Genomic DNA, 27,438 nt, shown 5'->3' on the forward strand with positions numbered 1-27,438 from the left:
AGGACAAAAATGCAGAAACGGAATAAGGCAAGTGGTTTGATTTTGGCATTCTGAATAGCCTCCACCTGACTCTGTATTTTCCTCATTTGTTTGTTTCTCTCTTCAAGTGTTTGTCTCTTAATTTCTCTCTCTCATCCTTTCTTTAGCTCTTCCTTCTCCCTCTTCCCTCATCCCTTTCTCTGCTCAGCCCCATAGCCATGCTGTGCTAGTTCCCGTCTCCCTGCCTCTCTTATAAAGAACCTGAGAACATTTCTCATTTGTTTACTGAATATTATGATATATTAGTTAGTCTTCATTAAATGGTTGAATGCCTTATGTAAACCTTTTCTCCACTCCAGCCACCACCGTCCTGAATTATGTGCGTATGGACACAGGCGCCATTGATGGACATTTATTTTACTATCTTGATGGTTCCCAGTCAGTAAAAAGCTTCTTTCCTTAGGAAGTTCAGGGCTGGAAAGGTTACTAATCACGGCCTAAGAAGAAAATGAAGTATCTGAGCATAAGTTGCCCAAGGTCACCTGCTTTCTCCTCACTCACCCCTGCTCTTCCCTCTCCTGCAGACACAGCACAGAGAAATCCCACACCAGGCTGTTTCGTGGCCTAGGGCCCACGTGGGGCTTAGTCTTGCTCTAGTTAAGGAGATCTATGGGCAGGGCGTTTACCCAGAGGCCTCAGTGCTGCATGTCAGAATGGGCCCTCAGAGGTGAACACTGGCCAGGAAGATCACCCCGAAGTGCAGGATCCCTGGGCCTCATCCCCAGAACGAATTGGTGCATCGAGATGGGACTCACAAACCTGATTATCAGGAAGGAAAGTACCCCTTTTCCCTGCTCATGAGACCCCTGCATTGTTTGTTCAAAGCTGTACAGGGGTGCTCCTCAGTGTACACTGCAGCGTGTTTCTCCCACTCCTGCCCCCTAATAAGTACTGGCTACTCCAGCCCTTCCCTCATCAACATGGCCCAGACCAGATTCTCGGCATTCCAAGGGGCTCTGCCTGCCCCTGGACATTGAAAACCAAGACTCATCAGCGGCAGCCTTTACAATAAACCCTGGTCCCCCCTCTCCCATTTCCAGGAATCAAGACTTCCTTGATTCTCTCGGGGAGGCACAGCCCAGACAGTCCACCTCTTTTGGGGGCAGCCGCCCGTACCTGTTGGTTTGCTCTGCAATCAGGCTGGGGTCCCTTGTCCCTGACCTCGGCCTCCAGTCCTGCCAACACCGTTTCTTCCTCCTCCTCCTCCTCCTCCTCCTCCTCACTCTCTTCAGAACAGGAGTCAAACGTGTCAGCATAATACTCCTCAGCTACACGCGGGTCTTCCGGGATCCCTGAGACACAGAATAAACAGAGATCACGTCCCACCAGTCATTACGATTATAACGAGGCTCGGATCCCGGAGTTTCCCCGCGAGATCTACATTTTGTTGGTACTGACAGAGCTCCCCTGGAGTGTAAAGTAGCTTCTGAAAGGAACTGGCTGAAAGTAACAAATACTCAGCAGGCAGGGGAAGGGAGCAGCGACTGTTTGCAAGCACGTTTTTAAGATGCAGGAATAAAACCAATAAATAAGAAGCAACCATCTCCTCTTACACCTTTGGACCAAGATCGTATTACAAAAGAGGGGACTCGGGGCAGGAGCGGGACGGGCGCTTGGCTGCAGGACCCGGTTACTCACCCACAAGAAGTTTTACGGAGGCAGTTGTAGTGGAACTAGGCCAACACTCGTCCTGGGAATTTACTTTTTAAAGAAAATACTGGTGGTGAGACCAGGCAAGATGGATGGGGTATAGAGAATGGCATGCGGCAAGCTGAGGAGAAAGTTGAGATTTTCCCTAACAAGCTGTGAAGCCTTTGAGATAAAGTTTACTCCAGGGCCCTACTTACTCAGATGCACTCAGGCCACTTATTTAAAAACAAAATGAAAAGAGAAGAAGAAGAGACGATCACCCGCTGAGCTGAAGCCAAGATGTGGCTACCCGCGTTACCTGATCTAATATGATTCTAAGCTAAGAATACAGCTGGTGCGTATCATGGTCTCAGCCAAGAAAGACCAAGAATGGATCACAAAAAAAGCACAGTGATGACAGCATCTCCACTTTGTCAACGGGGCCTGGAAATGGAGAAATACCGTTGGAGACAGGAGGAAATGACATAAGGACACCTCAGCACAATCAAACTGTGGGCATTCTAGGCTTTGTACCATACTCTGAATTATAAATAAATGATTCTTCTAAATTATAACATCCAGCACTGCTTTTCATCCTTTTGTTGCCAATTTTTGTCTAATGGGAAAAATATGGAATTTGGGATCAAAGAATCAAGGTTTGACTCTAGCTCTACCCCCTCTTAGATGAGAACCTGGACAAGGGATTTGGACTTGCTGAGCTCTGATTTCTCCAGGAAAACTGACATAAGGCTGCTCAGCAGGGTAGCGATGAAGATTCAATAATATGATTCTTATGAAAGCATCTGATACAGGAACATTTTACACAAATGTTCACTTAATGTCCACATCTGTAAAAACAGATTTTAAGTGAACTGATTCCATATTCCTTTGAAAGTAAAATACTAGCGACTGTAGAATTCCCTGACAATGAAATACTTTGACATCTTTGCTACTGGCGGTTTCCCATAAACCATAAGAGGCAGTGCTGTGGAGTCAAAACTCGTTGGCTCAAAAGATAAAAATGACATATATTCAAACTGCCTTTGCCAATTCCTTAGGAAGGGGCGTGTCGTGAATCTCATAATTTCTCCCCATAACTCAGACACAGACTGTTTTCCCTTCAGATCACTGAGTTTCCGTTAAGCAGCAGATGAAATAGACGGTTTGTATTGGGGGCAATGTTTCATAACATTCTTTATTTGATTCACACTCACAACCGCAAGCAGATCGCAGCAAGGGAAGTATATGAAAATTAAAATCTACCAAGAGGCCACTTCAGGTCCCCAGCTTTTACCTTAAGTAGGGACATATGTTTGCTGAATGGAATGGCAGACAAAACCATGTGACTTCCTACCTCTCTTCCTCCCCCTCCCACTCTCCTTGAATTTCTGCGTCACTTTCAGAGAGTCATCCATTCTCTCTCTCCCTAAGCCTTCCCACTTCCTCATCCACCCACCCAGTCTGTCTTTTGGACAGATACTCATTCATATTTTCTCCCTCTTGCCCTCCTTCTCTCTATTCATTCCCCCCTCACCAACTCTGGGCAAGAATATCTGCTTTCAAACTTGACCATGATACACTAAGAAATATCATTTATACATAGAAATGTGCCTATATCTCTGTATTGTATATACATATTTTTATGATTGAAACAAAGTTTCATGTATCAAGATTTACCCACACTATATCTGACACACTCTGGTATTTTGCATTGTATTCAGTTTTTTAAATTTATTTTAATTTTTTTATTTTAAATATTTTTTATTCATTTCAGAGAGGAAGGGAGAGGATGAGGAGGGTAAGAGAGATAGAAACATCAATGATGAGAGAGAATCATTGACTGGCTGCCTCCTGCATGACTCCTACTAGGGATCGAGCCTGCAACCCGGGCATGTGCCCTTGACTGGAATCAAACCTGGGACCCTTCCGTCCGCAGGCGGATGCTCTAGCCACCGAGCCAAACCAGCTAGGGCTTCAGTTTGTTTTTAAATGCCAGTTGCAACTTGCTAAACTGATTTCTCACTCCACATTTTGAAAAATACTAATTTATAACGATGGCTTTGGCGTAAAAACACACATACACACAAAAACCTGCATTTAAATCAAGCCTCTACCACCAGCTTCAAAAAATTAGGCGATATTTAAATTTTCTGCACTTCGGTTTCCTCATCTGTAAAATGGGGATGATAGTACCCATCTCACAGAACTGTTGTGAAGATTAAAGAGTATAATGAATGCAAAGTGCTCTGCACATGGTAGGTAGCCAATAAATGCTACTCACTAGGATTTAACATAAAACCCTGCACGTGTCTAATATTTCTTCCACCCCAGGAAGAAACATAAATATTTGACAATCATAAGCATATATTGAGTTAAAAATTTTAAATAGAATCACTTCTCAAAATCCATACCCAACTCAAACAGGCAGTAAGGAACGCCGCCTTTCCCTGGCCTCCCTCTGCTGGCTCCAGAGGGACCCAGGCATCCCACCTCTGCTCTCCCTTTGTCCTTCCTGCCCATTGGCTCCACTGGCTCCCTCCAGGCAGCTCAGAAGGAACCTCTGCAACAGGGGTTAAGGAACTGGTTCTGTAAAGGGCTGAGCCGTCAAAATGATAGGTTGGCAGTTATACAGTCACTGCCGTAACTACCCAGCTCTGCCGCCTGAAAGCAGACACAGACGATGCACAGATAAACGCCTGTGGCTATGCTCCGGCAGACCCTTCTTGCCAGAGCCACCATAGGCCAGATCCACAGCATGCCACACGCACCAACCTTCCTCCAGCTAACAGGCTCCGTGTGCATGTCTTAGTCCCTGTCCCTCTCTCCCCAAGCGTCCCCTCCCAGGAAGGAGAGAGGGGAAGGAAAGAAAGGCCAGGGAGAAAGTGCCATTCTACCACATTTGCCTAAGTCATGCAACGGACCGGGATGAATCCAGCCCGTTTTTCTTAGGCACCATTAACTTGGTGCAGCTCAGAACAGGGTTCGCTTTCAAAGGGAAGAGTCCAAAGAAATGAAAGTGTGTTCACCACGCCGTGTGCTCTCTGTCCGTGGGCCGTGCGAAGCCTTCTTCGGCTAAGGCTCATTCCCCCTGTCACGGAGGGAAAAATGGTCTGTGATAAATAGCTTTAATTTCCTCGCACCCTGAAGTCAGCCTGTAACACGCACCGAGCGGCATTCCGATCTCCACTGGGCGGGCAGTGATGGGGTGCGCTGATGAAGTAACCCAATATTGGCTGCCTGAGCGAGGACAGTGATTGCAAATCCATGCTGGAGACAAAGAGAAGCAATCACCCTGTTCCGGGAAAAGGAGGCTCTTGTCACATCCTTCAATTAAGACCCAAATCCATTCCTTCCTGTAAGACGGAAGTGAGCGCCGGGAGCAACCACAGGGCTTGTTACAACCCGGAGTGGCTGGGTCAGTAGGTCTGGGGTGAGGCCTGAAAAGGTGCCTTTCTAACAATTCCCCAGGCGAGGCTCATGCTGCTGCTCCGAGGGCCCCGCTTTGAAAACCACTGTTCTAGGGTGTGACAGGTTCAAATAAAAGTACCATCATATACTGTATAGATGCACTACAGGAACCCATACAAGACTCTATGATATCTCTACATCTTACGACCTTTGTATGTTAGACAAAAATAGAAATAACTTTATTTAGAAGAGATTTGTGTCACTGGTTGTCTCAACCACTCACAGTCTCAGTGGAGTTACAGAGGACTGTTTCCATGTTACTGCTGGGGAAGAACAAAGCTTTGAGTCAGTATCCCAAAGTTACAGCCCTTTACAGTTTGTAAAAGCATATTCATACTCATTGTTCCACTTGATCGTTGCAACAATTATTCACGTTAGACCAGGACAACATTTTTATCTCATTTTCCAGATAGTGAAAGCGAGGCTCAAGGGGAACCAGCGTCACACAGCTGCATGAATGGTGGACACAAGACTAGAATGCGAATCACCTGACCCTTATCTTTTCCCCACCGAATTAGTGCTATGTTGGGATCAGCTAGAAATGTTCACCTTTGCTAGTAAAACCAGGTCATAGACAAAATCGTGATTGTCTTCCCCTTAACCCTGAAAGACGTTGAACAAGGGATAGACTTTCGATTTATGAGATACAAAACTGAACTTGGACTGTCTGCAGGGAGTGGGGACTACTGAACACCAGGGGCCCTCACTCAGGCTCAGCCCAGCTGTCACCACCCTCCTCCTCAGACAGCCCAGCTGTCACCACCCTCCTCCTCAGACGTGCTCTAACTGGAGCCTGCCACCTGGAGGGCTTGTTAGACACAGACGCCTGGCCCCAGGCCCAAGGTTTCAGACTGCTAGGTCTGCGGCGGGGCCCAAGATTCCACATTCCTAATGATGCTGCTAGCATGGCACACACGCTGAGAACCACTGCTCTGTCTTATAGGACCGTCAGGAAAAAAATGCCATACTAGTGCAATTGCTTAATGAAAAATTCCCCAGTATTTATTCATGACTGCATTAGCTCTTTAAACGTTTTTAATGATCAGGAAATGCATTCAATTTTTTTTTTTTTAAAAAAAGAGAAGATTAAGACAATAAGACAAGAACTGTGCCTAAAGACAAAACCAAGTTTCCTTTAAAGGAATTTCATTATGTAAAAGGACTATCTCAGCCTGGGTACCCACCATCATCCTAAATGATTCTAACCATTGGTGTGCCTTGAGCAAATGCATGCAAAGACTTTAGCAGAATGGTTCTCAAAGGGTGGTCCCCAGAGCAGCAACAGCATCGCCTGGAATCCTATTAGATTCTCAGGCCCCCCAGACCCAGTGAATCAGAACTGGGTGAGGGCCACGCAGTCTGTGTTCTAACAAGCCCTCCAGGGATCCTGACGCGCACTTGAGTTTGAGAACCAATAATTTAGTACAAGGACTGGCACTTAATAGCTGCTCAAATGAAAACAGTTTCTACGGCATCCCCAGTAGGGAGCAAGCTCCTGGGGGGCAGGAGCCAGGCCCATCCCGTTTACCATGGTGTTTCCATCCCACGGCTCAAAGCAGACACGTAGTCTTCTTACTGAATCAGTGAATGCCTAAGTCTCTGAGAAATAGGACTTTCAAAGTAGCACATAGTATCTTAAGTAAAGGATTTCCTAATCTCTTTTTTTTGGGGGGGGGCAAGAGAAAGGAGGAGGTGGAGATAGAAATTTTTCTTCTTAAGAGTCCTGCTCCCTTCCCTCTTTCCCATGTACCTTGAATTTATATTTCAGAGGAAGTCATAGCTTTGAACAGCAAAAAAGTCTTCTTCATACTCATGTTGCCAGCTCTATCCCACAAGCCTGCCAAGTTCGCGGACTCAGATGACCCAGAGGGGATGACACTCACTGTGACACTGTGGCTCCGTCCAGGGCCCCAGACTCTGCTCTGGCTGCACGATCGCCCTGCCCTCCTTACACAGCTAATGACAGTGTCAGAATGAATTAACGTTTGCTGAGCTCAGTGGCCAAGTGACTTGCGATTTGGGAAACCCAATGGACTCACTCACACACTTTTTTTTTTTCCACTCTGTGATCAGTGTATTAAGGAGACATTCATACATTTCAAGAATTGCTTAAGTTCTGATATCCAGATTTAAGCTTGTGAACATATGACTTTTAAACATACAATTAAAACTATTCATAATTTGCTATACTACCAACATTAAATTACAATTACTTTGGAGCATAAGTTAAGTGGTTTGAAGTAAGCCTGTAACATACCTAAAAAACACCTTCCTATCTCATACATGCAAATTACTTCTCCGTGTAAAGGTCTCATCCCTCAACTTCTAAGTTAGCCTGCTCCAGAAGTCACTACTCTAAGGCTTATGATCCAAAGAGGAGGGGGAAAAATGTAACCAAGGACTGATATATATATAAATAAAGGTGGCACCACAGAAGGGAATGCAATTCTCCAAGTGCAAGCCCTCAACCAGCAGTTTATATGATAAACCCCTTCTTTAGAAAGGTATCGTTTCTCTCGCTGATACCACAGGTTAAATTACATGGCATTCCACCTTCAAACAACAGTTGAGGCTACAGAATAAATGCAGAGACACTGAATTCCACCACACAGATCAGCATCATTCCTAAAAGCCCAGCCTTCCATCGTCCCGGAGGCTCACAGAGGTACGCAGTCTCTCACCTCTGGATCTCTCTTCCCCTGAATTATTAGAAGAGAAGGACTGACGGGAACTCTGCTGTTTTGGAAAAGGCATTCTGTCAATTCCTAAACGTCAACACACACTGGGCTATGTTTCTCCTTTTCAGTGTGTGAACGCCGTCTGTCTCTTGCTGCGACCCACCAACCGTCTATCAAAGTTGTGCGTGAGTCACCGGCTGGGCCTGGAACAGGGTGCTTACGGTGTCCTCGCTCCCACCGCAGCCCTTAGGATTGCTCACTGGAGCTCAGAGGGGGAGGGCGAGCCCTAAGCACAGCGATCATTATTTCCCATGATGACTCATCCCCTGTTAGGGATACCATGGCCTCTACTCCCTATTTCAAATGGCAGCCGCATCTCCATTTCATTACAAAGAGCCTGCTGAGGGGCTCATGAAAAATGACTGGAATTTTCAATCACCATAACGTTCAGTGCAGCCGCATATTTGCTATGGAACATTTTGAACCAATGTTCAGTCCAGGGAAGAGTGAAATCAACACACTCATACTCCGAGGGAGAAATGTACAGTCCAGGTACCTTTTAATACTCAGCCCTTGCGATTGCCTCCCATCTACGGCCTCTCACATCTTACCCGCCCCCCACTGGGGATCAAGCCCGTAACAAATCTTGCCTAAAGTACTCACCGTGCTCTCTCCTCCTCCAGTGGCTCCCCCACTGCCAATACATTGAGTACAAAATCTTCAGCGTGGCGGCCTAGGCTTTCTATCACTGGCCGCGACCCACCTTTCAGACCTGCCGCCTGCCAGTGAGTAAGGAGGCGCTTAGTTAGAGGTGGGCACCAACAGGGGTTCTGACTGGGTAGCCCTGGGCCGGGTCCAGGCAGCGTTAACTTTATGATGCTTTCTAGATGGTTCTTAGATCACAAACTTGGCTTTTGTAACCAGGACTCTCTACATTTCCCCCTGAATCCATTCTTACTTCCAACTTCATTCCTTTTAAAAAAAAAAAATTTTTTTTTTTTTTTTATTGATTTCAGAGAGGAAGGGAGAGAGAGACAGAAACATCAATGTTGAGAGAGAATCATTAATTGGCTGCCTCCTACACGCCCCCCACTGGGGATCAAGCCCGAAACTCAGGACCAGGAATCGAACCATGACCTCCTGGTCATAGGTCGACACTCAACCACTGCGCCACGCCAGCTGGGCTCCGACTTCGCTCCTTTAACAAGCCCACTTTACTGATCATATCACCACTGGAAGTGGAACCAAATCTCAAATCCAAACAGTATGTTTACAGGCTGGGGGGGGGGGGCGGTGGTGGTACAGCAGGTGCTTGGTTTTGAATCTTTCTGATGCTTTCTTTTCTCACATCATAAGCTATAGGTAACACCAGTACCATGACCTTTCCTAAAATAAACACTCAAAACTAAGGCTAAAATTAGCCATGTTGATTAGCTCAGCCTCCAGCATCACATATGAGGCTGTGAAAAGAAATAATTTCCATAAACAAAATGTATACTCATGACTCTATCTGTATGGAAGGCTGTTCGGTACAGTACAGTGCCTTTTTAATATATAGCAGGTTCCGCGGTGAGTTTTTCTTCAAGTTACATCTCTCTGCTTGGCCAAGTACACCAAAGTCTCCCCAACCTCCCAAACACACACCCTAGAACAGGGGTGGGCAAACTTTTTGACTCAAGGGCCACAATGGGTTCTTAAACTGGACCGGAGGGCCGGAACAAAAGCATGGATGGAGTGTTTGTGTGAACTAATATAAATTCAAAGTAAACATCATTACATAAAAGGGTGCGGTCTTTTTTTTTTTTTTTTTTTTTTTTTAGTTTTATTCATTTCAAACGGGCTGGATCCAGCCCGCGGGCCGTAGTTTGCCCACGGCTGCCCTAGAACCAAGTCTGTGAACCATTTAGAAACAGGTTCCCCTCAAGCTCTGGAGTTGGTGCTTTTATCCTATGTGTCAAGATAATTCTCCCTTAGGCAAAGCTGTAACATTTCTCTGACCTTTCTCTTTTGGCTTGGAGAGCAAAAGCCAAAGAGGGTAGGTCAAGTTTGTCTTTTCTCCACCAGGTCAGAGAAACCAATCCCAGTCAGGAAACTGATTCTCTCGAGGAAAATACAGGGAGGCTGCACACAGGCCTGAAGGAGCTGGAGCAAGAGCTGGATGCTCTGTGTTTGCTGGCACAAGACATCGACTTCTGTGATTGTAGGCGGCTGGCAGGAGTTCCCTGGGCTTCAGGTGTCTCAGCTGTGAAATGGGGATCCTAGTAACTTACATCCTCAAGGCCGATTGCAGGTTGCTTTCCTGCTCTGAGGCCTGCACACGTGTGACGCAGAGCCATGGACTAGGCCCGTGTGCATATGAATCCCCTGGAGAACTTGATGAATCATCTGGAGTGGGGCCCGAGTGTCTACATCCCTGTGCTTGGGGCGATGGAAACGCTGTTGGTCCGCAAACCACACTTCGTTTGGGCATCAGGAGACCAGAGGACCACTGCTCTCTGTTCCCGGCCACCAAGTATTTGACAAGAAGTGAGATGACAACAGCCTAGAGCAAAGCTGAAGAATTGAAACTGCTCTCACATGAAGCCCCTGCCTCTGTCTTGTTTGTTTTGGGCTGCATTTCCTCATTAGCAGAGGCACGCATGCGTCACAACACATTTAGCCATTTATTGGCAGAGAGAACACCTTGAGAGCCATATGGGTTTCCTCTCTGATGAAAACCTAGCGCTATAATTTCTCGTTTCCTCCTCCACTCTCCTGGAAAACACTGGCTTCCCGTTGGCAGTGCCCTCTGTTAACCGAACAGCTGGAGGTGCTTGCTGGCGCGGAGACATTCTTAGCTCACAGTGTGAACGGGCACAGCTAATACAGCAGGACTGGCCAGTGACCACGAGCACATGCGGAAATCTCCCGCACTCATAGTGAGGGCATGGCACTCCTTTGCATTTTTTTTTTTAATTAAAGGAAGTGCCCATCCTACACATCACTTTAGGCAAACTTTCTTGTTCCGACTCAGGAAAAGTTTCCATTGCAATGCTGGACTTTGCTGGTGACCTGCCCTTTTTACTGGCTTGGAGAAAGGGTTTCCTATTGCATGTGATCTGGTCTTACTTACAGAGCAAGGTAAACCCATGCTTAAAAGGAACTCCTTCATGGCCTATCAATTCTAGGAAAGCTTCCATTGATCTGTCCCCGAAGCACTAAGTAATAACAGCACTCACCCACCTTTGTATGACCTTTCTCGATGCACAAAGTACTTTCAAATATATTTTCTCACTTACGCCTCCCTCTCTCACAACGCGGTGCGAGATGGGGGCGTTATCCCCTGTGTCGCAGACAAGGAACATAAAGTTTAGAGCTATTTGACCTCTCAAACTTACCTTGAAAGTGGCAGACCCCCAAGCCATGTCTTCTGATTCTAAATCCAGTGCCCATTTGTGTTAACTCATGCTGACTACACAATTCCATTTGGCCATGATCTGAAGGCAGTCACTCCATTCGGTCACATACGTACAAATACAATAGGATGTGCAAAAGGTCACATTAAGAAATTTTTGCAGCATCTACCTCGTTTTTATATGCCAGCTCTTTCTCTTACCTTCTGGGTTTATTTCATAATTATACAGAATGGCTCACTCCAAGATTATGAAAATAGCCTCCATTATTTTCTTCTTTGGTTTGTTTAATGTTTTATACATTTAAAATTTTAATCCACTGGAATTTATTTTTATATGTAGTATAAGGTAAAAATCTTAAATTTTTTCAAACAGATAGGGAATTTTTTCCAGACGAGTCATTTAAATACCTTTTCTTCATGAAATAAAACAACACCATTTTCATGTATTAAATTCACATACATAGTATTTAGGCAAGTTAGTGTTTAGGCAAATTTCTGGATTCTTTACATTTTGCTCTATTGATCTATATAGTGATCATTGTACATCTCTGTAAAGTTTTAATGACTGCTGATAGGGTATTTGAAGAAAACATTAAAGAATTTTATATCACATAAAACCTAGATATTTCTGTGAAAACTAATAATTTTTCTACTCTATTTATTATTTATCATAAATAATCATAGTCATTTCAACTTACGAAGGGCCTTCAATATATTACCTCATATAATAGTCACCAAATCTATATGAAACGTGTTTCCATTCAATCATTAAGCAAATATTTTTTTAAGTACCTTTTATAAATCGCTAACTGTGCTGGTTACTGGGTATTAAAATGATCAATACCAACAGCACCCCTACACTCAAGCTTACAGATCAACAAGGTGGATAAAAATTTCATGAATATGTAAATTTCACAAACAGCAGGTCCTCGAATAACATTTTGCTCAGCATCATCTCATTATAACATTAATGAGATACCATAGCAACTTAACTCATGTTTATATCAATTAACCTATGGTAAAATTGGTTTTGTTACACATTATTTCACTTAAAAGTCACAGAACCTATTGACATTACATTAAGACTTATGTATATTTATATTTCCTATAAGTTTAATGTGTATTTATATTTGTAGGCCAATAGAAAGATTTCTATTTTGTATCCTAAACACATATGTGCATGTTTAAAGGTTGTTTTGGCAGCCATGTATCGATTGAACTAGTTGGAGGCCAGAGACTAGTTGGAGGCAAGTGTAGCACTCAGGTGAGGTGATGTTTGCTTAGATTTGGGCAAGTGGCGGGTTCCTGGTAATGGATCCTCAGAATCCACCTCAGAGATGGCATTGTTGAGACTTGGAAAAGTTAGGACATGTCTGATGTCACACAGCCCGTGTGCAAAGCATGGGCTCAACCTCCTATCTCCTCACTCTGCAGCTCTTGATTTCTCACTGTATTATGAAGACTTACTTATGTTTATCATATAAAAAGCAAAGTTGAGAAGACACATTCAACTGCATGATCCTGGATAGGATGAAAGTTTCTTAGAGAAATAAAAGAGGTTGTGGTTTCTCCTATTTAATCAATTGTAAAGCTCAATTTAAAATATAAAACAAACTTCACAGTTAAAATGATAATTATTATAAATATATTTAACTAGAAAAGATATATTTATAAAAATGTAACAATACAAATAGTGTAAGTATTGTGCTGCTTCACCCAATAAAATGAAAATAATTATTTTTAAAAATTGGGAGGGGAAAAATTATCAGTGTTAAAGTGAGACAATGTTCTGCATTTCTGATGTAGGATCTGACTCAATAGGATCCTACTGAAAAGCCCCTAGAATCTAATAAATCTTGATAAAGGAAGAGATGCATATCCTATATAATAAAAGGGTAATATGCAAATTGACCCTAACAGCAGAACGACCACTCAGCCAGTCACTATGAGGCGCACTGAACACCTCTTGGTCCCTTCCCTCCGTCAGCAGGCTCCCATCGGCCGATAGTGAACGGGGAACCAGGGGTGGGTGACAGTGGGGGGCAGGGCCGGCTGCCGGCAGCCAGGGAAGATGGCCCTGATCGCAGGCCAGGCCTAGGGACCATACCTGCACACAAATTTCATGCACTGGACCTCTAGTATGGAAATATAAATCTGGGCCCATCAATGCTGCTGCTGTGTGTTCACCTAGAACATGAGAACTGTGTTCATTCCATCAGCACATTACATGCTTATATCAAATGCACCTAAGTTTTCACAGGCCATTCAACTAAAATAATTTTATATCTTCCCAATAGAAAATTAAACAAAATGGGAATATATTCATTGAAGAATGAAGCTAGAGAAACTGAAGCAGAGATCACTATACATGTACTTTATCAATGTTGACAAAGAACAATCTATCTAAAGATATGCTCTGAAATCCCATGGCACCATACAGCCCGTGTCTGCAGGTTTTATGTCCCTGGTGATAAAAGCTGAAACTCAACCTGTTCTAAAGAGTTGATTGCATTTTCTGATACTACAGCTCTCCAAGGACTATTTTTCTCAAAAGTTGAAGAGTAACACAAAATAATTTATTAGACAATTTGCATCTTATTCGAGATTCCTCAGTGATGAAAAACTGCTGTGCGTGGCGAGCGCCAGAGCCAGGCCTGTGGGTGATTGATTTAGAAACTCCCAAACTCTTTGGCGGTAAATATATAAGTAAATGAATACACTTCACCACACAATTATCCCCGCAGGAGGCCCCTCAAACAATTTCAAGACCTTGCAGCCACCTACTTAGCACATAAAATGATGTCGATTAAAGCATACAAGTGCATCATCACAGTAAGACTTCAGATTTTTATGACCATTACAATAACACAAGCAACATTACTTCTGCCTATTAATGATTTCACACCCATAAAATTCAAGCAGAGTAGGGTTTGTATTGTAGAGCACCTAGTCACTAAAGGTGCTCCTGCTGCTTCATTATCCTTTCTTCCAGTTTATTAAAAATTGTTTAACGGGGCAGTACGAGTGGAGAAATTATTCATGATATCCAGGAATACTTAACGCTAGCTCAGTGGTTGAGCATCGACCTATGAACCAGGAGGTCACGGTTCGATTTTTGAACAGGGCACATGCCTGGGCTTGTGGGCTCCATCCCCATTGTGGGTCATGTAGGAGGCAGCCAATCAATGATTCTCTCTCATCACTGATATTTCTCTTTCTCTCTCTCTCTCTCCCTGCCTCTCTGAAATCAATATATTTAAAAAAATTTTAAGTATGAGAAACATAAATGTTCATAGCAGCATTATTCATAATAGCCAACATGTGGAAGCAACCGAAATGTCCATCAAAAGATGAATGGATAAACAAATCGCAGTCTGTCCGTGCAATGTAATATTATTCAGCCATAAAAAGAAATGAAGAACTGATATGTGCTCCATTCATGCTAAGTGTAAGAAGCCCAATCTGAAAGCACAGACTCAGAACACGTACAAGCAAAGTCACCCTGAGCAGCCAGGTGGCCCCGCAGCCTCTGGTGTTCGATGTAGCCTGACTCAGGTGATCAAGACCTGCTCATTCCTGAGCTTGGGAAAGCCTGACCCTCGGCCCCTCAAAGTAGAGGGTCCCATCCCACCTGCCCTCCATCAGAGCAGCCAGTCCAGACCCCCCACCATCTAGATAAGACAAATGACACCGCACCACAGGTATAACCTGCTCTAGACCCAAGATCCAAGCAACACTGGCCCTCTAACACAACTCCCACTTTTCTCTCCCGCTTAAAAGGAGGAGTGAGGATTGCATTATGATTAGGGTAATCTAGAATCTGCTCCAATTAATTTTTCAATTTGTGAATCTTTTACAATTTTCAAAATACGGCCTGCCTATCGCACCAGATTTGTGGTAAGAATCAAATGATTTAACTATGTACCTATAATCATATGTGGAATATTCTAATTCCATGGGCAGCTCCCTAAGCGAGATAAAATCATACATTCACTTGAAGTGAACACAGACTATCTTAGAAAACTATGCTATGGAAAAGCAGCCTGCTGAAATTCCTTTATAGTCTTACTAAAGGAGAAAATAATAGGAAAAATTCAGAGCAACTTGTCTAAAACCAGGAAGTCATTTTCATAAACAGACTCTAAGGTAGAGTGCAGAACAAATCCCTATGTATCAGACGAACTCCCTGCTTTATTACAAAACCAGAGCGGAGTTCCATTAAAATAACTGCATGTGTTACTTGCATATTTCTATTGCAAAAGTCAGAGTTATGCCCGTTAAGCTCTATATTTTAATCTACTGAATTTGGCCTCAATCCCAAATGAGACAGTGGAAAAACTAATGTATATTCTTGCCCTATTATGCTTCTTAGCACAAAATATATTTACATTTATAATGTATTTGGAGAAAATAGCCGTAAATTTTAGCTGCCAGTTCATTGGCTCGAGACGGCTGGTAAAAGAGCATCTTTTAAAGAACTTTGTCTTGGGTCCTACTTCTGGGTTTAACAACAGCATCCCTGACCCACCAAGTAGTGAACACATATGCTTGCAGGGAATAAACTTTAGTTATAGGAGCTGTCTAGAGTCTTGACAAAGAAGTTAATTTATCTTGGTGCTAAAATAACTGGTCCAGATGGATATAATTAAGACCATAATTTGACAGAATTAACCAACCTGAGTGATTTCATATTTCTCGTAAGTGCAAAAACTGTAGCAAGTAAAAGTATTGTATTCCAAATCATACTTAATTCATATAGTGAAGGTGTTTATAAGCTATAATTAGAAGGTCTCCCGGATGGTTAAAAATTGATTCAGAACCAATTCAAAGACTTTATGTGGAACTTGAGAAAATATTGCAAGTTTCTTTGACACTGTAATTTTTTAGTGAGAAACTGTTGTGCACTTTTTATGTTTCATGTACTTAGCTAAGCTCTTTGAATACTATCTAATTTATTCCTCACTTAACCTGGAAAATTAGGTATCATTCCCATCACACAGGTGAGAAAACTGAGGCTTGTTTTTTGCCCAAGTTCACACAGCTGGTCAATGACAGAAGAGGGAAAAAGATAAAGTCTGACTCCAAACCTGAAGCAGCCTGCTGTGTTTGAAGTACACAGCAGTCTAGTGTGTTTTTGTGAAATATGGATATTCTTTATTTTTAAAATGTGAACATATTCGAGGTGTGGTTACTCGAAGTTAGAGAGAAGTATTGGATCATAGAGGGTTTATCCGAATACTACTTTACACCTACGCATATGGAATGACTCAAATGAACGACTGTGGCTTCTATGGAGAGCTGCCTTTCAGGGCTCCTTCCAAGACCTGCAGATCAGCTGCAAGGGCTGCAGTGAGCGGACAGCTCCGGAGGCCTCTGAGGATCCGTGGCGCATTGAGCTGGCAGGGACAGGAGGGCACAGCACTGCTGCCCAATGTGGGGCTCCTCTGTGGGAAATGTTTGATCCCCGATGTCCCACTGGGCTGTCTCAGGACTCCAGTGAAGTCTGAGGCTCTTCATACTCCTTCTTCCTGCTCACCTTTCATAGGGGTCAGGCCTGCCTCACAGCCTGAAGACTCTCTCTACCTACTCCTGATCCCACGCCCTTTACTCTTGCAACAGAAATTACGCTCAACACATCTGTGTACTTGTAAGTCTGTCTTAGTGCCTGCTTCACACAGGACCCAGCTGCCACACCATCAGTAAATAAGTATTTTCACAGAGAGGCCCTACCAACCCCATTAGAAAACAGTCATTTACCAATGAAAGAAGGACAGGTGTGTACCTGTAACTCAGACTGTACTTTATAAAACCCTTCACTCCCATTAATGTGTATATTTAGCAAATACATGAAGGCATCTGGGAGAATTACTTTATGGTGATGTGAGCAGCTCTATTAAACTAAATATTATTCTACAGTTATTCCAGAAGAAGAAACCATATTTTTGCGCTGTTGGTGGCTTCCATAAGCCATTATTTAAATGTAAGGGTATCTACAAAGAAAGAGGCAATAGGTAGGGAGCTCAAAAAGCCTACATGGAGGCTTTCTATTCCCATGCCTCTGAAATCCCTCCTTTATTTTTCACATTCTAGTATCCACCTGGGCCATTCCGCCATTGAACTTAGAGTCTAGTTGAGTGCTTTTCAAACTTTAATGTACTTATGAACCCCTGAGATTTTGTTAAAAATTCATCTTCTGATCCAGTAAGTCTAGAGTGGGGTCTGGGATTCTGCATTTCTAACAAGTCCTCAGATGTCAGTGATGTGGTCCCCAGACCTGCCTGGAATAACAGGGACTGGCTGGTTGCTCTCAGCTGCTGTGCTGTGATGCCCATCTACACTGTGAGTGGAGCTCAGGGTACCCAGCCAATCTGAATCAATGAACACTGTCAATATAACAGGAGACATGCTTTTACGATAGTAGCTACTGGGTTGAACTTTGAGCTGAGAGATCAATGAATGTAGGAGTGTGGCTGACTGAGAGTAAAAAGCAAGAGGTGAGGTACGGAAGGAATGTCCTCAAGAATGGAGGAGTTCTGGAAACAGGTGAGAACATGGCCTGGGAACCTGTTAGCACAGTCAGCAAGTGACCCATTCTCCTCACCAAAGACACGGCGCTAACGGGGCCAGGGAAACATTCAAAAACATTTTCAAAACCTGCGTTTTCTTAACCTGCAGTCACTTTCTAGTCCTCTTGAATACACCACTGAATCTTTCATCCAGGGTGCCATGAATTCAAAAGATTAGTCTTGTGCAAAATGTGTAATTTCACAAATAAAAGAAGGCTAAATATAGAACTGCAGACTATTTGTTCATAAGCAACCGCTTATAAAAATTGTCAAATGATTATATTTTAAATGGGGTTGTGGGGGATGCAGATAGAGGGAGGCGGGGAGAGGGGCAGTTAATTTAATTCTGTGTTATCTGGAGCCAGAAAACAGGCCCCGTAGAGTTAAGCTGGGGAGAGGAGTTGGGTTTGTTCATTGTTCTTAGATTCAAAAGAAAAATTAACCTGAGATATAACAATGGTAAAGTCACTTTCATCTCTGCTACCCAAAAGGCTCTGGCGCAGTGAGCGATTGCAGGCGTCTGAAACTCATCCACAGATACGCACTTTGCCAGATAACCTTTAATAGCAGAGGAAATTCCCCTTAATAATTTTAAGCCAGAGAGAGAAAACCCAAACAAATCAAGGAGTTACCCAGAAAGGGGGATCACGGTTAGCTGTGAAGCGGGGTGTGTAGAGTTACACTGCACGTCCATAAACTGTATCCTTACACGTGGACGCCCATGTAAGATGAACTTATGAAGAACCAGTCCTGCAACCTCATAGGCGAGCCTAACTGGTGAGCTACAGATGCTGGCACCTTCGCAAAAATACTTCCGCAGACAGACACAGAAAATAATGATTTTTTTTTTTTTTCAGAACAAGTCCAATTCATTCTACTGCTCACACACAGACACACTACTATGAAACATGACAATCATTTTGGATCGTTTGGTAAGTTTCCTATTTTTCTATTTTGAATATTTTTTAGAAGCAAGAGAAAAAGAGAAATTGGAAAATGCTATTAGTCATGCATGACAAAAGGTATTAGATACTAGTGTTTCTTGCTGGATTTTTTATTTTCCTAGAGATGTGCTTTCAAAAAACGAAAGAGATTGACAAGATGCTGAGACTGATGTGGCCCTCACTGCCACCAAACAAAACATAAAGCCCCTTTAAGAAGATCAGAGAGGACAAATTTAAATAGGTCACAAATACCTAAATTAAAGTCTGCTCTAAACACCAAAGCAAAATATTTCAATCACTCCTGTTACAAATTAGCATATGGATCAGAGGTGGTTATCTGCTGGGAAGCTGACACTGTCCAATATTGCTACATTATTTTGGTCTCCAGGGGATGGGTACACGTGCCCTGCGTATGGCTGTTAAACTTCCCTGCATGGAAAACAATTTCATCGACTAAAGGAAAACCGGACCACGGCATGTCCAAAACGCTGTCTGAAGCATGCATTATATGAAGTTTTAGTCTGTTATAGTTTGTATTCTCTCTTACTTTAAAGCTATGATTGATGCTCATTTAATTTTCTGCTTAATTGATTAATTCCAAACCTGAAACACAATAGTCCAAGCCAGACCACTTTAAGGAAGCTCTCTGCCCGGCCAGCAAGACCCTGAGTTTAGTAATTACTGTATAATTACTGTATAGTTGGCTAAGGGATGGACCATGGGATCACACCCAGCTCTCACAGGTGAGAAACTTATTTTGAGAGGCCCAGGGGTGCAGACAACCAATGTGCTGGCGGCTGATTCCCTCTTATCCCTATTATGCATGATAGGGCACAAGAGTGAAGTGGCTGGTTGGGCAGGTGTTATTCTGCATCTACTTTAATTTTTCATATTAGATATAGTCTTTTAAATTTCAGCTAGAGGCACCTACCCAGCTTGTCATGCGGAAAGAACACTCTAAATTATTAAATATGCCCCAGGGTGGAGAGTCAGCACATCTTCATTCAATATTATATTTATTCTAATTATCCTCTAGAGCTCAGAAAATTAGGGAGTAACTGCAGAAGTAAATATGAGAGTCAGGTGAAGACACAAATATAACTCAGTGGAATATGTGATAAATAGGGAATAAAACCACATCAATTTATGTTTATAAATCAAGCCTTTAAGTGATCTAACGCTCTGGAAGAGGTGGGGCATCAAGGCTAGAGAAGTGGCATTTGGTCTTCTGTCCTGGGGGCTAATGAGCCAGGCAGATCTGCAGCTCCTCTATCTGGGCTGGGCTTGGAGTCTGGGCTAGCACTCTCTGTCCTTTTGTGCTCTGAATATTCATTGGAGACCTCATGGCATTGCTCCCTGTCATGCAGGAGATGGTTTTGATATTCACACATATTGTTGTATTTACTGACAATTTTTTCATTTTTCATTGGTAAGTAGTATTCCATTGCATGGATAAACTATACATTTGTTTATCCATTTGCCTGTTGATTGACTCTTAACTTGCTTCTAATTTTTGGTACTATGAATAAAACTGCTAAGAACATTTGTGTCAGAGCTTGTAGACATGCTTTCACTTCTCCAAGGAAACTATATACAAGTGGAATTGCAATCCATAGATGTTTTCTTTTCTAAATTAAAACAACAAAAATATATTATTGTCCAACAGAGTTTAAATCACCTTATTTCCATTTGGACAAGTAAAAGGAAGAGATGATACTCCAAGTCATAGAGCAGCCCACAGTTGGAAGGGGCAGGTGGACTTCCTTTGGGCAAGCAAAGTATGACCTTCTTGGGCCAGAGTTTTCTCCTAGCACAGAGAAGGGGCTTTTTAAAAAATAATTATTGATTTTAGAGAGAGGGAGACAGAGAGAGAGATAGAGGGGAGGGAGAAAGAGAAACCTCAATGAGAAAGAGAGAGAGAGAGAGAGAGAGAGAGAGAGAGATCAATGTAAGAGAGAGAAACATGCCTCCCATACTCACCCCAACTAGGGATTGAACCTGCAACGTAGGTATGTGCTCTGACTGGGAATTGAACCTATTATTCCTTGTTGTACAGGCCAACACTCCAACTGCACCACACTGGTCAGGGCAGGGAAGGCGGTTTTATGCTCAAGGAGTGGGTGAAAGGAAAATAAAGAGGCGACAGCTGGTCAGGCTGTCAGGAGGCAGCAAGGCCTTTGCCAATGAAGCCTCCTCATTTGCACAATCAGGTTGAGAGCCCTACTCTGAGTGGGAGTCTCAGATTATCCCAGCTTTAAAAAAAAATGCTACTCTGAAACTCAGCTGTGAGCTTCTGAGATAAGGCTAAAGTGCAATGAAGTGCCCAGCAAAAATTAATAATGTGCAAGAAATCATCAGCATTACATATGAGGACTTAAATACTAATATTTAAAGGGGTAATTTCTTTAATGTTCTATTTGTGCTTTCCTTTTAATTATAATAGTTTTCCATGATTCTGGTTGGATTAAATCAGCTATAGTCAAGTAAATGCCTATCGAACGTAAATTTTGTCTTACCCTGTCTTCTTTCCCTGCAACTAAATCCTTACATCTCAGAGGGAATTTTTCCATTCAACATCAAACACTGATTAAACATTTGGTGCAGGAACTTAAGAAGTGGCTGTGTAATTTTATTTTACATGTACACACTAGATAAAAAATAAACAAACAAACAAAAGAAACCTTCCTCTGGGTGCTGAAAGTTTGGAGGAAATCTTCTAAAAGCCAAAGAGAATCAGGGAAATGACCACTTCATGGTTCATCACCATGTGCCGGAATCTCATGCCTCAGAATCTCAGGATTAAGCTATGTGCGCGCTCATCCTCCTGTAGTTGCCCTCCATTCCTCTCATCAGTGATCGGCCTGAAGGTTCCATTTTCATAGTTCTCAGTCTCTCTTTTTAATTTAATCTTTAAGAGAGAATAGAATTTAGAGAATACAAATTTACAGAGAGGAATAAATAAAGGAATTATTTAAAATATTTTACAAGGAAACTGGCCCAACTAAAAATACTATGTGATTTGGGATCTTACAGCTTCTTATTATGGACATGCTATATGATGGTCAAAGGCGTAGACGGGATCATTTCCAGCTTGGCTAGTATATCAATACATGGTCTACCATACTGACACCCCAAAAGGAGAGGTAAGAAGGACACCAGCATGGGTCTTCCGGTGGCCACCGGAACCTGTGGCAGGGCTAGCTGAGGAGTAATCTGGCTACTAGAGCTTACAGTAAAGACATAGAGGCACACAAAGAGTCTCTGCCTTTTGAAAGTCTAATGCATCTGGCATGTTTGTGATTCTTGCAAATCGACTGCTCTTACCTACCACCTCCAAATTCATACACTCCGATGGCAATGGAAGGGGTGCTGCACCAGTAAGCAGGAGCTTTAGAATCCTGGAGCAAATTAATGTCTTTGGCTTCTCAACTATAAAAAGAGTAATAAGTACTTTTCGTCCTCACAGCCAGAGGCTAGGCCCAGACTTCTGGGTCCTAGACTACCCACCCACTCAACATCCTGTCCAGAGGCTTCTTCTTCACAGATAGCACTGGCCACCGAGCAACACGCCATCCAGATCAGGTGCTACCCAATGGCCTAACTCTCAGTTTTATATTCTTTGAAAGAAAGGCCCATGGGATATTTCTATGCTTCCAAATTCTATTTGTGGAAAATAACAAGTTATAGGAAAGAAACGACTGAAAGGAGTCTGAGATACAAATCCATCTGATGTACATATTTGTCAATGACATCTGCTACCAGAGGGCTGCCACAACACCATTTTAAAAGTTGGCAAATGCCAACCTAAAGGGCAACAGGTGTTAGTCTCCTTACAGCTGAAACCAGCAACACCAGCTCTAACAGTTCAGTCAGGGAGACATCAAATTTGAACTTGGGCTGAGATGACCAACCAAGCCAACTTTCACCACCTTCATTCTCACTTTGAGAAGAGAACTCAATTACTGCCAGAGAGAGCGGTTATCCCATTATGTAGCCCTTCTCATGGGAGAATGCACCTCACAGAACTCCAACAACAAGGAGCATAACTGGCCAAGGGCTCAGCTGCTGTGCTCTGAAATTTATCCCTGCGTTCTCCCAGTGGCTACTGCGCCTCCCCACAGGCTACTGCCAGAGTGCAGCAGTTACAGAATCAGGCCTTTGCTGGCTGGCTTTGCTTAAGGCTGACTTCCCGATGCCTTGGCTGCCCTTGTCTGCCTAAGCAGACTAGTTCACACCACCAAACTCCTCTCTTTGCACTTAGAATAACACTTGAACCATGGTCTGATGGTTCTTAACCTTTTCCCCCTCCTTTCTTATTTCCTTTTATGCAAGCATTTCCCCTAAGATTTTTGTACGTTTAGTACAACTTGGCATCTGCTTATCAGAAGTCCAGACTAATAGATCCTTCATTCATTCATTTATCCACTCATTCATTTATTCAAGAAATATTTATTGAGTGTCTACAATGCCCTGGCACTTTGTCCTAGGCACTGGGGAGAGTGGTACAAGAGTGAGAAGATCCTCCTGTCATACCCCTCCTCTTCAGAGTCATAAGGTGCTGCACTTTCTTTGGCTCTCACTGTGCTGGGCACTGAGCTAAGAGCGCATCCTATGGCCGGTCTCATTTGTTTTTCACAACAACCTTAAAGGAGGTATTACTGTTGTTTCATGGATAAGAAGAGATTAAATTGCTAGAGGCTTCCCTGATAGCCAGGCTTTTTACTCCCAAACTCTGGTTTTCAACCATTAGACTATGATGTTTCTCCCCTATTGGGTGACAGCTCTGAGGACATTTTTTCTGGCAACGATTGCACATCTAAATAGTTGATTTTCCAAAGCCTGACTTCATTTCTTCATGTTAAATTTATGAGGGCCAGAAAAACCATTTACAGAAGAGAGAAACGGTGTTTCAGAGCACTTACAGTCCTACACTGTTTCAAAGTCGGTGAATGCCACATGGTTAACCCATGAGAAGAGGTCCCTCACCTGATGCGAGTTTCACTACTACGGAGAAAATAGGAGAGCAGAGACTAACCTTGGCTTCTCTGCTTTCCATCCTGGTCACAGCCCACCTCTGACAAAACTGATGGAAGGAGGTCACACACATCCCAGGGCTGCTCTCTGCGGCCAGCCAGGCCTACTGCAGGCCCAGCTACATCAACCCATGTGTCAGCTGAAAGCACCCTTCTGAATACTGATGCAAACTCCTACCATGATCTCCAAGGTCAGCTATGGCGTCTTCTACACTTGGCTCAAGCGCACCGAGGTCTGGGCAAGGGATGGGCCGATTCCCAGGCAGGTTCTCTGAAGTCGGGCCATCAGATTCCTTGTGGGAGGCAATTAACCGTTTGTGAGAAACATACAAGTAAATAGCGCTACCACAAATGAAACGATATTCTCATTTAGAAGACTATTTGAAAACAGAAGCCTACCTAGTCCTCTCCCTTAAACATGTTGACATTTTCAAATTTCAAGGAGGCAGTGTGGGTTAGAGAAACTGCCTTCAATAAACTGGGCAAACATTTAAACCTCCCGAGGCCTCAGTTTCAGGGCCGTGACCGGGACAAGGCAAGTGGAAAGCCCAGGGTGCAGAACTGAAGGAGACACTGACTTTCAGGTTCAGTCGGGAATGCCTGGTAGCTGAGAACAGTACCTCCTTCAAATGTGCACCCGTGGTATCACCCTCGCCTCACTCTAGTCCAGCCCCGCTCAGTTTCCTCATCTCAGAACGTGAGGGATTGATTTGGATGCTTGCGAACTCCTGTCCAGCTTTAAGAGTTCTGAGTCTATCAATTCCGATTTGCTAAAAGAATGAGATCTAAGAGGCCACATGAAAGAATTCATACTTCAAAAAACTTAAATTTCTCAAATACATCAATAGGTGTTTCAACGTCATTTCGCTTTATTACAATGTATGTGCGTCTGTGTGTGTGTTGTAGTTGTATGTATGTGCGTCTGTGTGTGTGTTGTAGTTGTATGTATGTGCGTCTGTGTGTATGTGTTTACAGCCTAGAGCTGATGCTGACGTGACCTGTTTTCCTTGATGGCTGGCCTCCGTGGAGAGCTACTCCACAAGTGTTTTCTTATTAAAAATAGAAAGAAAAGTTCTAACTCGGTTTTAAATGAATAAATAAAAGCCATGACACACTGTGGGGCAGCGTTTGTGAAAATACAGTCAGAAAATATCTTTAAGGCGTCCGTTGCTTGTACTGCATAATAATTGTTGCATGAGGTGAAATTGATCTCAATTTCAAAGCATCAGGGATAGCACACAGAGAACTTTAAGAACAAAGGGCAGGGGCTGCATGAAATGAATTCTATGTGGACTTCAGAAGTGATTGGAAAATAAGCATTTGGACTCTCGACTGACTTTGATTTGCGGAGGTTCTCTTTGAGGAGAAGAGGTAGGATTGTTGTAGCTGTTTCTCTTAGAAAGAGGACTTGATCTGATCTTTGGCCTGAATAACTATTTCACGTATGGAGACCTGCTCTGCTGTGCACTTTTCACAGAAACCCAATTCTGATACCTCCCCAACCGTACATGCCACAGGAGAAAACGAAGACTGGGCTTGTTGTGTGTATGATGGTATCTGGTTGCTTTTAAGCTCCCATCCTTAAAGAAACAGTGCCCGACCTGATTCCACATTCTGACTGCCAAAACAAAAGGCCCTGTCAGCTAAGGTCTGCACAACGCAACAAGCCACTGTCCTAAACGCCCCTCACATTGCTTTTATAACATGTTTAAGAGGTGACACAGCCAGCCCATCCCCTCCCGTAACTCTGATTCTATCTCCTACAACTGCTTTTGAAATATAAAGTGGTTTGCTTCAGCCGGCAAGAGAGAAGGAAGAAGAAGCGCCAATGAGATTAGGAAGAAATTAAATCATAAATATGAGTATGGGCAATGACAGGAACGTTTTCCTTTTCCTTTTCTCCTTTATCACGTTTTTCTTTACTGTCTTGCACCTGATTAATTCAATTTCTTTTTTATAGTTTGTTTTATGTTTTTCAGCTCAGCGATGCCTTTCCTTGAGTGTTTAAAACCCTTCAATCCCTCAGCAAAGTGTTTGGCTTCCGGTTTTCTCCCTCCTTTGTTCTCTGAGTGTCATTAAACCTGCCTTGCTCTTGGGCCTGTGAATATGATGAAACTTGCCCCTTCGCCAGGCCTCCAACCTGCATCCTCCTCGGAGGCGAACAAGAAAGCTTTCCCTCGGTTGCTCTTGCTTTTCTGCTGTTCCCATTTAGTGCCTTTTTTCCTAGAGAAATTGCAAGGTCCATTTGTAGGTGGCTTTTCCAGGTCTTCCCTCATCTGAAGGTGACCTGCTGCTGTCAAGAGCCCCCTGCCTGTCCACTGAGGTCCTGGGCCAGCAGCATCAGAATCACTAGGAAGCGTGCTAGGAACGCAGCCACCCAGGCCCCACCCCAGACCAACCCAGCCAGAACCCACATTTCAACAAGACCGACCGGTGATTTTGAAGTTTGAGAAGCACCGCTCTAAGCCACAAGAGTTTGGAGGAGAGCCAGGTGACTGTGGATCTGAGAGGTCAAAGGTTTTCCTGAGAGGAGGTGACATTTGAAAGAGAGGAGGTGGGATGCTAGCAATGGGCCAGCGGGAAATGACTATAATTCAGTGGTTCTCAACCTTCTGGCCCTTTAAATACAGTTCCTCATGTGGTGACCCAACCATAAAATTATTTTTGTTGTTACTTCATAACTGTAATGTTGCTACTGCTATGAATCGTAATGTAAATATCTGATACGCGGGATGGTCTTAGGCGACCCCTGTGAAAGGGTCATTCGACCGCCAAAGGGGTCGCGACCCACAGGTTGAGAACCGCTGCTATAATTGCACAAAAGAGGACAAGAGACCTGGGGGTGAGGAGTGGGCAGGGCTAAGCAATCCTGTCTGCAGAACTGAACCAGCCAGAAGAGGGTCATATTTTCCCCCCCAAATTATATTTTTATTGATTTCAGAGAGGAAGGGAAGGTGAGAGAGAGATAGAAACATCAATGATAAGAGAGAATCATTGATCAGTTGCCTCCTGCACACCCACACTGGGGATCGAGCCTGCAGCCCAGGTGGTGTGCCCTCCCCGGAATCGAACTGTGACCTCCTGGTTCACAGGTTGACGCTCAACCACTGAGCCATGCCAGCGGACGAGGGTACTATTTTCAAGGCCACATATCTGCTTAGAGCATTTCCTGCCCTCATCATATGCAAACTTAGGAAACAGGTTTCTGGAAAGTTCAGGGCCAAAGATTGGTGATACTGAGTCTTAGAAGAACAAAGAATGAACCAACATCTTTGTTCAAGACAGCATCAGGCACTTCCTTTCCTGCTCCTGCTGCCCCTTGAGATGGAAAGGGCAGAGCATCGGGAAGAACTAAGCAGGCAATGTGGAGTGGGGATTTCATAAAATCTTTGCGAAATCCTCTCTAAGTTGGGCCAAGATCTGGACTCTGCTCCCTGTTCTATGGGATAATATATAGCTAACAAGTCTCCTGAGATTCTGCCTGCATTATGGCCTCAGTCTCATCTTAAGTTACCTGAGGATCCACCAATGACCCTGGTTTAAAGGAGGGAAGAGACCTAATGTAGTGTAGCTGTTTAACATAGACAATAATCATATTAGAAGTGAAAAAGAACACGAAAATGATTATTTTGAAGGATCAATAAAGAAAAGCAGGCTAGCCAGTGTTGCTCAGTGGTTGAGCGTCCA

General features: G+C 43.5%; 1 protein-coding gene across 8 annotated transcripts in view; it reads right to left on the reverse strand.

Moving 5' to 3' along the window:
* Positions 1 to 27,438, reverse strand: part of NEK11 (NIMA related kinase 11) — a 167,475-nt gene that overhangs the window by 52,375 nt on the left and 87,662 nt on the right. For 7 of the 8 annotated variants that reach the window (XR_004971563.1, XM_036332642.1, XM_036332643.1 and 4 more), the window contains 2 exons: positions 23,930 to 24,044; positions 1,156 to 1,331 (listed from right to left, as the gene is read on the reverse strand). Coding sequence is in view for 6 of the 8 variants with exons in the window: in XM_036332642.1 (XP_036188535.1) it covers positions 1,156 to 1,331; positions 23,930 to 24,044 (291 nt within the window). In the remaining 2 variants the exon portion in view is untranslated. The remainder of the gene's footprint in view (positions 1 to 1,155; positions 1,332 to 23,929; positions 24,045 to 27,438) is intronic. The other variant, XR_004971564.1, reaches the window with a different exon arrangement.

The sequence above is a fragment of the Myotis myotis genome, unplaced genomic scaffold (genome assembly GCF_014108235.1).
Source record: "Myotis myotis isolate mMyoMyo1 unplaced genomic scaffold, mMyoMyo1.p scaffold_m19_p_13, whole genome shotgun sequence".
Lineage (NCBI taxonomy): Eukaryota > Metazoa > Chordata > Mammalia > Chiroptera > Vespertilionidae > Myotis > Myotis myotis.